At 44.5% G+C, this 14,881-nt stretch overlaps 1 protein-coding gene across 1 annotated transcript in view; it reads right to left on the bottom strand.

Moving 5' to 3' along the window:
* Positions 1–14,881, bottom strand: part of TBX15 (T-box 15) — a 167,037-nt gene that overhangs the window by 84,525 nt on the left and 67,631 nt on the right. Inside the window, exon 2 of the mRNA XM_019548648.1 lies at positions 12,309–12,522. Within this exon, the coding sequence (XP_019404193.1) occupies positions 12,309–12,522 (214 nt within the window). The remainder of the gene's footprint in view (positions 1–12,308; positions 12,523–14,881) is intronic.

Genomic DNA, 14,881 nt, shown 5'->3' with positions numbered 1-14,881 from the left:
CAATCTACCCACACCAACCCACACACCCCACAGCCCCCAATACCTCTCCACAGTCACCCACACTCCCCTAGCCTCCCCATCCCACCCCCTCCTGCAAACCCCACATCCCCCCAGCACACACCCCACATGCCCAGCTGCCAGACAAGATGAGACAAGCTGGCTGGAGCTGTGGCTGCAGGGGCACCTGGGGCCAGGAGGACATGTTTTGCAAGTTCAAAGCAAGCCACCACACTGGGAGCATCTTCTGGGTGATAGCTGCCCGGATGACTGGGAAGGGGGACACATGGCAGGAGTGCTGCACACAAGCCATGGCAGCTGGCCCAGAGGGGGCAGATGCCTGTACTGGCTATCCAGTCCCCATCTGGGTCTGGCAGGTGTGCAGCAGGTCACAGCCAAGCAGCAGCCCGCACTGCCAGACTGCTGCAGTGAGTAGAGGGTGCAGGGAACTCTTAGGGCTGCTTCAGTAGTCCAGCTGGCACAAGGGGTATTACCCCTAGGTACCAATTGGCTGGGCCCCAGAAGCTCCTAAGAGTGAGTAGCCCTGTGCTACTTGACAGGGCAGCTTTTTATACTGATGGGGCCAGGACAGGGCAGCTTTTTATACTGCCTGGGACAGCCCAGGTGCTGGCCCCGGGGTCTAGCTCCCCTTGGCTGCAGATCTGGGAAGAGCTAAGCAGGATTATTTTGCCCCAAATGGCAGAATTTACCCCACATCAAAGTGCATGTCTGGGCATGTGCACTGAGGCAAAAAGCCCCGGCTCAAATTTGCACCGCTTCTATTTGAGCTCCTGCAAGCACACATGCTTACATGTGTGGACGCACCCCTTGAGTTCATCTGTTTTGCTCACTGCTTCTATTTGTGTGTACTCTACCACCGTTCTCACCAAGCAAAGCCCCAGACTCTACTTGAGTATCTGGGGAAACGTTTGTTCACCAGAGTGCCCCAAGGGATGATAAGTTTGAACGGTTATAAACTACTGCAAAATTGTTTCAGGCTGGACATAAGGAAGAATTTCTTTACTGTCCGAGCCCCCAAGGTCAGGAATAGCCTGCCACCGGAGGTAGTTCAAGCACCTACATTGAACACCTTCAAGAGTAAATTGGATGCTTATCTTGCTGGGATCCTGTGACCCTAGCTGACTTCCTGCCCTTTGGGCAGGGGGCTGGATTCAGTGATCTTCCAAGCTCCTTTCCAGCCCTATTGTCTATGAAATCTATGAAATCTACTTTAAGGTCAAATATCAGCCAATCCATTTTACAGACAATGCCAAATGGCAGGTAGCATAAGGTCCTTTCTATTCAAGCTGGAAATATAAGGCAAATTTGTGATATGGCAGAACCCAATTTCTTCTGTGCTGCCTCAGAAAGAAGCTGCCACATCTATATGCTTTCCTATGTGCCTTATGGATTCCAGAGCTGGAGAGAGCTAAGGGATAAGAAAAAAGAAATAGTTGTGTACCCCAACAGCAATATGCATGCATGTTAATTCCCCTCTCTAAATGGTGAGCTCCTGTTGTTGTTGTTGTGAATGTCCAGGAAATAAAAAAGAGGGAAGGCTTTTTTTGTGATATCTTTTATTAAACCAACTGTTGGGAGAAATTGAGAAGCTGAATCTCAGAAAATCAGAGACTTCCTATGCCTGAGGAAAGGTGATTGCACCTGAAAGCTTGCTAAGAACTTTTCCCCAACTACTCAGTTGGTCTAATAAAAGATATCACATCTACTCAAAGAACCTTGCCTGCCTTCCTCAATTTCTTGTCAGAAGTCCCTCACTATTAAGAAGACAGTCTTCTAGTAAATATTGAAGCCAGTGGTGAGTCTGGATATGACTTGAAAGCTCCTGACGGAAGGAGTGGATCCTGCTAATGTCAGGTCACAGCTCGTTGCCTTTGTCACTCTCATCTATAGAGGTGGATTTGCTCAAAGTCACTGATGCCTTGCCATATACAACAGGACCATTGGAGATGATTCAGTGTTCAAGCCTCCCAGGGATTAATGTTAATATCACATTTTTCTAGACTGGCCTTCATGGTGTCCTTGAATCTTCTTTTGCCCACCTCTAGCTGGTGAGCTAGGAGGATAGAAACTGTTTTGGGAGCTGGACAACCTGTTCCAGTGTTTTACTACCCTCCTAGTGAGAAAATTCTTCCTAATATCTAACCTAAACTTCCCTTGCTGAAACTTGAGAGCATTGCTCTTGAGACTGTTGTTACTGCCCAGTAGAGTTATGCATGAATCTTTTCCCAGGCCCTTCTTCTGGAAGTTAATGCACTTCCTTTGATCACAAGGATTGTAAGTTTAGAGAAAGAGTGGCCGTTCTGTGGTTTTGTTGTGAAAGGTATTGATTGCTGTAGTGCTAGAGATGTATTGACAGGTTTGCATTTATTGTTAAGGTAGCACTGTATCCCATTTGGAGTCTGTTGATCAGAGGGGATTTTACTTCCGATTATGAGCTGGGCCAGGTTTGGGGGTTTATTAAGGGCCAGGAGTTGGGGAACTAGAAATATTTTGATCAGGATGTAGACAGACATAATACTTGAACCATTCCAAGAATGTCACAGATTAGGATTCAGTTCACTACTATCTAGGGTAAGGATGTGTGGTAGGGCACTGTTTGTGCCTGCCACTTTAAGATTAGAGCCAAACAGCCAGCAGGTGCTTGATAGCAGCAGCCATTTTAGATCCTGGCTACCTATATAAACATTTCAGTTTCCTACTAGCAGTCCAGGCAGCAACATTGCCTGGTTGCTGGTATTATCCTGGAGGTAAGGGAAGAGCTGTAGGGGATGGCTTGGAGGCTCCTGGACCTGGGCATGACCTAAAACTGCACCCTGCGGGGAGTGGGTGGCCTGGTGGGGCTCTCAGTGGTGTGGAAGCCCCCAGGAAATGCCAGGCCAGTTACCACCCTGGTTAAAGGTGGGTTGGGGTGCCTTAACCCCAGCCCCCACAACTTGGTGGGTTACCTGCTACTAAGGCATGGAGGGCAGACCCTGGGGGAGAGGCTAGATACTCAGACCTGATTGAGAGAGTACCCTTGACTGGTCAATGCTGGGGCCAGGACCAGGATGATCAAAAGGGCTGGTGGACCACTGTGAGGGATGCCCAGAGCTAAGAGGGCCTGGGGTTTCCAACTGGCCTTAAAGGTGAGGCCAGGGCCTTTATGGCTAAAGGTCCCACATCTGACAGGGGAAAATAGTTTCAGGGAGCTAGATAGCCTGAATGAAGGTGGGGTAGGCCGCCTGAATGGAGGGATCTTGGAGGGGTCCTAATCAGAGAATTCTGTGGTCCAGTGCAGGACCAATGACTGTAAGAACCATGGATGCCATCTATGAGGCATGGGCTGCAGTGTATGGGAGGTACAGAGCCACAGATTGCTTGCCCCGATTCCAGGGGATGCTACGGGCAGCCTCCTGCCTAATTAAGATTGTTTATTAACAACTAATAATTAATTAAGTGGTTGGCCCAGAAACAGGTGTGTGGGCCAAAGGTGAATCAGCCCCAAGAAGGCCCCCCTGTTACAGGGTGTCTGCACATCCATTGCCATGGGTTCTAAGTAGAACAGTCATGCTTTTGGCATTACCATGCTGTCAAACCACCACCAGGGGTGGCACTGAATACCAGGGGAGCAGGGGGTGATAAGTAGTGCAGTGTAGGATGCCTGGAGGACCAACAAGATACTAGTCATGGGAAGCTTGGTTTCCACATATCACTAACCCACTTCAAGGAGGACCATTTCAAAACAATACCTGAGTATCCAGGTAAACTTTTGAAATATTCTAGGAAGTTTAAACCATTGCAAATTGGCTTATACATAATAGAAAATTAGGGTTGGAAGGGACCTCAGGGGGTCATCTAGTCCAACCCCCACTCAAAGCAGGATCATCCCCAACTAGATCATCCCAACCAAGGCAGCCTCTATGGGTAATCTGTTCCAACGTTTTACTACCATCCTAGTAAGAATTTTTTTCCCTAATATCTAACCTAAACTTCCCTTCTTGCAACTTGATCCCATTTCTCCTTATTCTGTCACCTTCTACCACCAAGAACAGTCTAGCTCCATCCTCTTCAAAACCATCCTTCAGGTAGTTGAATGCTGCTATCAAATCCCCTCTCAGTAATCTCTTCTCTAAACTAAATAAATCCAGTTCCCTCAGCCTCTCCTTAAGTCATGTCCCCCACCCCACTCACCATTTTGTTGTCTTCCACTGGACTCTCCAAGTTGTCCACATCCTTTCTGTAGTGGGGTCCCAAAATGAGACACAGTATTTCAGATGTGGCTTCCCCAGTGCTGAATAGATGGTAATAATCACTTCCCTTGATCTGCTGGCAACACTCATACCAATTCAGCTTAGTATGCCATTAGCCTTCAGCATGCCATATGTTTGGGTGTTTACAGTTTAAAATTGTTTAAGTGTTATGTCTGTCTGATCTGTTTCAGTTGTCCCTCTGAGCATACTGTTTGTATTTGCATAGTCTTTTCCTTTAATTTGTAATTCAGCTTGTGTCAATACCCAAAAACTATCTGACAGTAGTCCCAACTACAGAAATATAAGATATCCAAAAAAAACTTGTCTCTTGTATACAATATTTGCTGCCATAACCCAAATGGTAAATGTCTGTCAGGGAACTAAAGAGGACTTGAACACTGATATTAATATTTTAAAGACATATTCTTAACACTAGAGAGTGAGCTGGTGAAAGAGAAAGGGGTAAATAAGCATTTTAACTATGATTGCTTAATTCTGGCCTAGTTTGATTTGATTTAGATTTTAATAGTGACAAAGTATAAGCTTGACTTTCAAAAAACAATATTTTGATCTAGTTGCGATTCTATTAAACTAAAGCCATTCACACACAATCAAGGGAGTCCCGTTACGAGTATCTTATCAGTTCTCAGTGGCAGCTTTGTAGAAAAGGGACTTTAAACAGGTTGCCTGTCTTGTTGACTCCTATAGGCAGGCTTTGCTCCCTGAGAAGCCCCCCAGCCAGTCTACCCAGATAAAACAGTCTTTTAAACAAACAGAACACTAAAAAAATATTCTGCTGTGCTGTTCTGGATGCTGGGAAGGGAAACCTCTTTTGGTTCTGGCCCCACAGGTTGCTGCCTCCTACTCTCCAGACTTCCTTCATAGCCTGTCTGTGCTCTCTGCTGTGGTTTAAGTACACAGTAAGTCTTTTATCAACAACTTCATCACAACTTCAGCTACTGAATAGGGCTGCCTTCCCCCTCTTAAGGGGACAGACCACACCATTACAAGGACATGGAAAAGATCTAGTTCCAAGGTGGAGTGAGACAGAATGCTCCTGGACCCCACTCCTTGCCTGCCCATGGCCCCTTCCCATCTTCCCAGTTGACTGCACGCTGCCCGGAGGGGGGGGCCCAAGCCAGTCTCTGTGGAGAACTCACCTGCCCTCTGTCTGGTGCCCCTGGTGGTGAGTGTGGGGAAGAGAGCCAGAGTCCCTAGGTAGAAGAGCCATGTCTGGTGGCAGCATAGATGCCACCACTATGGGGCTGCTGGGAAACAGAGTCCAGCCACCACTGTACCACCCCACTGAAGGCCTGGGGGTGGTAGGATTGGCTGCACATGCTACAGCCCAAGCTGCCCCCCCACCCACACCTGAGCTGAAAGGGGTCAAAGGACCCACTGTGGCCCAGATTGAATGCCATATTTTGCCCACCCCTGATTTAGACCATGTAACCAGGTCAGAGTGCTAATACTGATTGTGTATTTGGAGAGACATTTCCCTGAACAGAAGGAATGACACTTTCTATTTGAATCACTGAACATTCTATGAGTGAACACAGCAATCTTTGTAGCAATCCTTTGCTAAACTCAGGCTGACCTCCAGACATTTTTCATTGCCTTCATGGCCTGCCTGTACAAAGGAGAGGACCCCTTACTACATTTATCTCTTTGCTATTAGGGCATTTATGTTCCCTGTAAAAGTGAAACTTTTAATATACATCCTCAAGGTAGTAGGCAAAACCTTTAATACTCTGTACTCTACACCCCCATAATCATGTATTAAAGGACACCATAAAAATTAATGAAAAGATTGTGTAATGTTGGTCATGCTACAAGAGCAGAGACAGCAGGAGATTAAAAAAAAAAATACTCATCTGAGGGATCACAAACATAGAGTGCATAAATCACTGGGGGTGTGCATGTAGGGAGAAAGGAAAGAAGAAACACTCTCCCAGTTATAAACAGCTAAGTAGGACATAGCTTGCAGAATGATAGGATCCCAGTGTTCTAAACCAAGGAAAGAACCAGGTAAGTAAATTATTTTCTATGGAAGCAAGAAGCTGCAAATTAGACCTGTGCACAGCAGCTGGTATTTGCTTCAGATTTGGCTGATTCGGGGGACATTGATTCGATTCAGTGATTCCAATTGCTGTCCCAATTCGATTCGACCAAATCAGATTTGGAGATTTGGCTGCTGCCGAATCTCTGACTCGACCATGCCCATCCCCCACCCACTCTCCCAGCCCAGCAATGGCTGCCCACTCACCCCAGCTCCTGGCACTTGAGGGGGGGAGGGAAGCACCAGCTCACTGGGTGCTGCCATGTGGGGGGGCAATTCCCTGCTGCCCTGCACTGCCCCATGCTGCATGATGGGGCTCTCCATGAGCCCACAACCCTGCTGTCCCAGCCCTCCCCACCCCCTGCCCCCACCATGGCTGCCCTGCCTGCTGCGGATCCCTCCCTTTAAGGAAAAAAATAATTGAGAAAACCTCCTGGACTCACCATTCCTGCCAGCAGGGGGGTGATCCCTGCTGCCCCCACCATGTGGGGGGCTCTGCTGGAGCCTCCTGAAGCTGCAGCATGAGCAGTGAGTCCGGGGAGGGTCTCTTTTTTTTTTCTCTCTCTTAAAGGGCCAGAGCTGGGGCAGATAGGGCAGCCATGAGGGGGCTGGGACAGCGGGGGGGGGGTCAGGGACCTCATAGCAGAGCCCCCCATATGCCAGGCGGTAGTGGAAGGCAGCAGGAATCACCCCCCACCCAGCAGCACTGGTGAGTAGGGACTTTTTTTTTTTTTTTTTCAGCACGGGAGTTGGGGTGGGTGGAACAACCATGGGGGATGGGGTTGGGGAGCAGGCAGGGGATGTGGCCTGACGGAGATCCCCCCCATGGTCCCCTCCTCCTTCCCACAGCCCCCACTCCCCCCCTACTTACTAGCTCCAAGTCTAGCTGTAGCTCCCTTTTTTTCATCTTTTCTGAAGATTCAGAGAGCTTTGAATTGATTTAGACCTCTTAATTCATCCCCTGATTTGATTCAGATATGGAGACTCGGCCACCAAATTGGGCCAAACCTCTTCCAAATCGAATCACCACCTGAAGCTTCATGCAGTCATACACATTAAAATGAAGTGAAATGTTTTGATGTGAAAAAAGCATAGTAGTTTGGTTCAATCAAAAATGTCAAAATAAAGTGTTCTGCATTTACAAGTCAAAGCTAGTTATAGCTTTTCATTCCTCATAAGATTTTGATATTTCAACTTCTCATCCTGATTTAAGCTGAAGAAAATATTGAAATGTCAAAATTCCATCTTGTGGAATGCCTATCCCAATTTCCACTCATCTCCGAGAATGTCAGTAGAAACCTATGAAGCTGAGGATAATGACTCGTTTAAAGTATGGGCCAAAATATGCCTGAGAGAAAAAGAGGACCTGTGAACAACATCATCAGCTACACATTTCACATGCTCAGTAGTGAGATGTTTGATTTAAGATTGTAGAGACCAAGGATCTTCAATTTATCTTCCAAACTTTCTGTCTAGAAGCACTGGGGCATTTGATGAATCCCAAAGCAGCTTTCAACCCATAAATGCCTTTTTCCACTTTATACTAGTTAAACATCTTCTGAAAACAACATCTGCAGAAGAAACTGTACCATAATGCCACCCATTGTGGAACTAATGCTCTTTCAAAAGACATACTTAAAAAATTACCAAGCTTATGGGAAGGATGGGACACTGACTCTGAATCAATAAAAGGGCAGGCTGGAGCCATGTTTGGTGAAACATTCAGAAACTTTAGATCTTCCTTAAGCAGAAAAACGTATTTATTATTTATTTATTTAACTTATTGCCCTATATATTTTTATATTTAATCACCCATACCAATAAGCAAAATTATCTGGTTTTGAGAATTGCTGGAGAGTGAGAGCACTGAATTTCACTCATTTTGCCTTCACATGATTGCCTTTTGTAAGGTCCATTCCAAATTCAGTAACACAAAAGAACTATACTTGTAGGCTATGCTTCCCTAGAATTTTCTAATATACTTATTTCACTTTCATTTTTTTTACCTCTGGAAGCACCAGACTATTCATATAAAAGCACAACTACTGCTGAGAAATCCACAATATGACACAACAGAAAACTGTACTTTGATTTTAATTAATTTATATGTATTTATTTATGTTGTTGGTTAGTTTGTCCACTCAAATTACTTGGCAAACAAGCATATATCAGAACTATAAATATCCAAGCAACTAACCATCTTTTTAAAAAAATTGCAAGTAATCCTGATACGTTGACAGATCCACTTCTTATTTGTAGTGCCTTGATCCCATCAATGGAGCAATGAAATTGAAGTCAGAAAACTTGAATTCCAGCCTGAAATCCAACTGGGGATAATGGGCACTTTTACATGTGCTCCAGGGGTGGGGAGACTGGCACTTTAACTAGAGTGGCTCTACAGTCTAATTAAAGCACCACTGCATCTTGTTTATCATCATCCTCACATGTAAAAATGGTGGTGAGGGCACTAGAACTAAAGCTTATTCAACAAGCTTTAGATAAAGAGGCCCCCATCACCATTTTTAACCATGGGGACACTGGTGCACAAGATGCAGGAGGCTGCTGGAGCACAGCAATTGCCACACTGATGTGCTGGAATTCCAATGTGTTGGAGCAGCCTACGTGCTTGTGTATGGGCACCCAATGGTATTTACCTTTCTTGGTAAAGTGCTTAGACATCAACAGGTATAAAGTGTAAGATTATGTATTAACCAATTTGAATTGCATTGTCTGTTAAATCTGAAACAATGATAATAACAAGGAACCTGTCAGTCCTATAATGAGAGTAGCTCTACATCTAGTAATAAGATTACTTAAGCCTAGTGATGACAGAACCTGCACTGGTCACAAGGCTTAGTACACCTCTGACCATCTCCCAAGTAAAACTGTTTGACCCAATTTTTCCCAAGGTATCTGATTTCCTTCCAGCTACAAATCAAAGGCAATCAACTCACAAAAACCATCTAAAAAATCAAAGGTCTACCTGTGATACACAGACACTGGAAGCTCAGAGAAGGAAAATTATTATAAATAATGAAAAATAATAAATTTTTTCAATCCTTCAGAAAGAATCAATATGCATTTTTTGGAAATTGTCTATCCTAAAACTAATTAACTTGTTTTTCATGATTTCTCTGTCCGTGGTGCTGATTTGCTTTTTTGCAAAATTAACTTGTATTAAAACGCCACTAATTTCATAGAATCATAGAAAGTTGGGGTTGGAAGGGACCTCAGGAGTTCATCTAGTCCAACCCCCTGCTCAGAGTAGGACCATCCCCAACTAGATCATCCCAGCCAAAGCTTTGTTCAACTGAGTTTTAAAAACCTCCAAGGATGGAGATTTCACCACCTCTCCGGGTAACCTGTTGCAGTGTTTTACTCCTACTGAGAAAATTCTTCCTAATTTCTAACCTAAACTTCCCTTGCTGCAACTTGAGACTGTTACTTCTTGTTCTGTCATCTGCCACCACTGAGAACAGTCTAGCTCCATCCTCTTTCAAACCCCACTTCAGGTAGTTGAAGGCTGCTATTAAGTCACATCTCAGTAGCCTCTTCCCTAGACTAAATAAGCCCAGTTCCATCAGTCTTTCCTCATAAGTCATGTTCCCCACCCTCCTCATCATTTCTGTTGCCCTCCTCTGCACCCTTTCCAATTTCTCGACATCCTTTCTGTAGTAGAGAGTCCAAAACTGACCACGGTACTCCAGGTCTGGCCTCATCAGGGCTGAAGAGAGGGGAATAATCATTTCCCTTAACTTACTGGCAACACACCTACCAATGCAGCCCAGTATGTCATTAGCCTTCTTGGCAACAAGGGCACACTGCTGGCTCATCCAGCTTATTGTCCACTGTAACCCCCAGGTCCTTCTCTGCAGAGCTGCTGCCCAGCCAGTCAGCCCCCAGCCTGTACTGGTGCATGAGATTGTTCCTTTCTAAGTGCAGGACTTTGCACTTGTCCTTGTTGAACCTCATGGATGCATCCACACATGCAGGCATGTGCACTTGCAGCAGCTCAAATAAGAGCAGCACACGTGCCTGAATACGCACTTTGGTGTGGGACAAGTTGTGCCATGTGGGACAAACTAACCCTGTCCAGTTCCCCCTGAATCTTCAGCTAGGGGGAGCTACAGCCTGAGGCCAGCACCTGTGCTGGGTCTGCTCAACATGTACAGAGCCCGTGTCAGGCAGCGCTGTGCTGCTGCTGTGCCTATAGCCAGGTCACAGCCCAGCTGGCTGCTGCTGCCAGCTCCGCAGGGGGTGGGTGGGGAGGCTCCCACTCCAGCCCTCCCACAAACCCTGCATCCCCTATCACTGTCCACATCCCCCCACACACCCCTTACATCCCTGCGCTATTCCTCACACACTTCCACACCCACTGTACCCCCATATCCATAAACCCTCCCACTTCCATATCCCTAACTTACCTGGAACAGTGCCTGGGTCCTGGTCATTCCATAGCTTTTCCCCACTTTTGTTTGCCTCAGCACACTAAGGGTGTGCTCCCTGCATGCTGGGGCAGCAGAATCTCCATAGAGATACTCTGGCTAGAAACCAGAGTGTCCCTCTGGGGCACCAGCTTCTGGGTTGCCTCAGGACATAGTCCTAGACTGTGTCTTGCCCTGCTTTTTTCTGTGGGATTTTTATTTTATACCTGGATTTCCAAGTATCATATTTGCAGCATGAGCTGAAAATATGTAGTGTGGGAAACATTTTTTTTGTTCCTAGTGTGCCTCTTGCATTGTCTCAAACTACTTTGAGATGCCACAACAGGCACGTGCACACTCAGCTAGATGTGCCCCATGAGATTTCTTTTGGCCTAATCCTCCAATTTGTCTAGGTCACTCTGAATCCTATTCCTACCCTCCAATGTATCTACTACTCCCCCCAGCTTGGTATCATCTGCAAACTCGCTGAAGGTGCACTCAATGCCATCTTCCAGGTCATTGATGAAGACATTGAACACAACTGGACCCAGTACTGACCTCTGGGGCAATCTACTTGATACCAGCTGCCAACTAGACATCAAATCACTGATTAGTACTCCCTGAACCCAATGCTCCATCCATTTTTCTATCTACTTTTACAGTTCATTCATTCATTAATTCAACTATTCAACTCCCTCAGCACCCTTGGGTGTATCCCATCCAGCCCCATGGACTTGTACATATCTAGATGTTCTAAGTAGTCCCTAACTTGTTGTTTCACCACTGAGGGCTGCTCACCTCCTTCCCCAACTGTGCTTCCAGGTGCAGTAGTCTAGGAGCTGAACTTGCCTGAGAAGACTGAAATAAAAAGAACATTGAGCACTTCAGCCTTTTCTGCATCCTCTGTAAACAAGCTTGCCTCCCTCATTTAAACCTTTCAAATTAATACACATAGAGATGGACTCATGAGGCCTATTCAAAACTTCTGGATTCTAGGAAATAATAAGATTAATCTCTGATTTTGCTTGACTAACCACATTTTAAGCATTTCCATTGCATGCACATCAAAGATAAAGTCTTCCACTGTGGGTGATGGTGCAAAAGGATGAACTTTCTTTCAAAAAAAAATCCTAAGGAATTCATATTTCTTCCCAAACCAAACCAGAAATTCAGCTATTTGTCAGTCAGAACAAAACAGCCAATGTTTTATCCAGTTAGAACTGCAAGATGATTTTAGTTTAGCATGAAGCTGAGTTAGAATGCAGCCAGGACAAGCAGAACTATCCTCATGAATTACTAAAGGGCTCAAATGACCAAGATTTCAATTTTATATCTTATCTTAAAGAAAGTACTGCCAACAGCACAGCCACCACTTCCTGAGTATTCAGTTAAAGGGAAGGCTACCACCAACTACTTATTGCAGCAGATAGAGTATCAGTCCACAGGACAAGGAGGCCCATAACCAAGACAACTTTTTGTTGGAAGGGAGGAAGGTAGTTAGTTTTTAAAAAAATCTATAACCACATAAAAAATGTTTCCTTCTTTTCCCAACTGGGCAACAAGCTAGGGATGTCTTACCTGCCTGCTTTAGTGATGATCATCTCAGTCCCAATGTCATGAAACCTCTTCCAAAGGTCAGCACATTGCAGCTCTACTTGGATCTCCTCCATTGAAGAAGGAGGAGGTGGCTGGGGACCTGAGCCACCAGAGGTGAGGTCAGAATGGGAGCCAAATGAGCAGGATGTTCTCTCCGCCAGCACTTCTGTGTCTGAACCAGTACTCTGCTCCGAATCTGAAAAACAAACACATGGGATAAGACACTCCAACTCTACTACCCAAGCAAAGCAAAAAATGTCAATATCGCAAAACTTTAGAGAGTGGTACAAAGACATTTTATGATGGCCTTTTATTATATATTTTATGGTTTGTTATAATTTACAACCTGTTTTCTGGTTTCACATTTTCAGAATGGCATCTGGTATTTCAGTAAAGTTTTAGAAACAGATTTTGAAAAGAGGGAGCCACAGCACAACATAAAATATAAATAGTAGCAAGTATCACAGGGATTCCAGGAATGGAGCAAAAATGTAAATTTAAAAAAATAGAAAACAAAAAAAAAAACTTTACTTTCATTCCAAGATTAGATGGGCTCACTGGAAAGTATGCACAATTTAATTGCATAGCATGAAGACTTTTCTATTTGGTCAGGCATTTAGCAAGCAAAGCTAGGCTGAACTGTTTTTCAGTAGGTCCCACTTTACTTTGTTCCTTTTTTTTGGTTTATTTATTCTAGTTGCCCTTCTAAGTTTTTCTGCTTCTCTTCCTGAATGTTCCCTTGAGTCTTTGTTGGGAAAGGAAGCATATAAACTGTATAATTAAAGTAAGTAAATAAATCCTAAATTTCTACTGCAGGATTAGTTATTTTTAAACAGTGTCTTTTTTTCCTTTTAATATTCTTGTCATCAAAAATATTAAAGACTTTTTTCTCATTTGGTTTAGGTTTCTAATCAGCACCTCTTTGGAAAAAAAAATGTGATTTGTTCCTGTAATACATATTTTAGAACTATGACATTTCCTGGAAAAATGACCATGCAGCATTTAAAAAGGAAAATGCTCTAGGCTACGGAAGGAGGGAAGGTAAACATATGGAATGAGTTACTGGGAAAGCAATTAAAGGATTTCAAGAGACACCTAGATCTCTTTATGGAGAAGAAAGAGTACAGGGTTCTGGCTAAAAAAATCAGAGAGATGAGACTGAGATCAACCAAAATAAATGCTAGCATGTTAGGCCAGATGGCCATGTCCTGTGCTGAAATATCTTTTGTTTTCATAAGAAACATCTTTGTGATCTGGATAGTGTTACATGGCAGGGGTAAGTTAGAATTCTATTAAACAGCACTGTTACTTTCCAGTGGGTTAAAAAAAACCATGAAAAATCCTGACATTTTAAATGGGCTGCCTTATTTTAATGGATCTTATAACAAACTGATAATCATGTTAACTAACTAACTATTACTGATAATTGATGATACACAGCGGGCACATCTACATTTGCACTTTAATGCTCAGTGACTTATTTTATATGCATTAAAGGAGCATGTAAAAAAATGCTATTATGCTACTGCACAGCACAATACGTGACTGCACATTAAGCATCACCTAAAAAGTGTGTGCTTGTCCTACTGCGCATTTAGTGCATCCAAACTTGTATTAATTTAGTACCTCACATTGGAAAGGCCTATAGATGTGCTGCAGGGCTGCTCCGACACCTCGTAATTACAGCATGTCAGAGCAGACTCAATTAATTGAGTCTGCCGGAGCATGGTAATTGCCGCACTCCAGCCAGCCTCCGTGTACCATGTATTCATAGATTTCATAGACATTAGAGCTGGAAAGGACCTTGCAAGATCATGAGGTCTAGCCCTGGTCTCACCAAGGCTGAGTAAAGTGGGAGGGTCTTGTTTGAGATGCATCAGAAGTTGCAGGCCAGAGTTTTGTTTGCCTTGCCAGATGCAGCATTGCATTGGTGGCTCATGTTCATCTTGTGGTCAATCATGACTTCCAAGTCTCTTTCAGACGTGGTGCTAGCTAACGTACAACTGCTGAGCCTGTAAGTGTGGTGTGGTTTCTTTCTCACAAGGTGAAGCACATTGCAAGATCTACCTGCCCTAAAGCCATGTTGGCCATCTCTCAGAATATTACCTTTTGCTAGAATGTTGATAATGGTTTCCTTGATGATTTTTTCCAAGATCTTTCCAGGGATTGAGGTCAAGGTATTTTGCCTGTAGTTCCCTGGATGTTCCCTTCTCCCTTTCTTGAAGATACGCACCACGCTGGCCCTCTTCCAATCATCAGGCATCTCGCCCGAGCACCATGAGTTCTCGAATATCCTTACCATAGGAGCTTCTCAAGGTGTCCCCTCAGAAGATCAATGGTAATGATGGGTGCAGGTTCATTCTTCCCCTGGTGATCCTGCCTCTTGTTAGGCAGAGTGATCCCACTGGGATGATGGAAAACTGACCCAAAGTAGTCATTAAGGAGATTGGCTTTTTTCTGAGTTGTCAGTTATCAGCTGCCGAACCTGGTTTAGTAAGGGTCCAATGTTATCCTTATTCTTTTTCCAACTTCCCGCATATTTGAAGAAGGACTTT

This window comes from Crocodylus porosus, unplaced genomic scaffold (genome assembly GCF_001723895.1).
Source record: "Crocodylus porosus isolate Cpor-Errol unplaced genomic scaffold, CroPor_comp1, whole genome shotgun sequence".
Lineage (NCBI taxonomy): Eukaryota > Metazoa > Chordata > Crocodylia > Crocodylidae > Crocodylus > Crocodylus porosus.
This window is presented reverse-complemented; position numbering and strand designations above follow the sequence as displayed.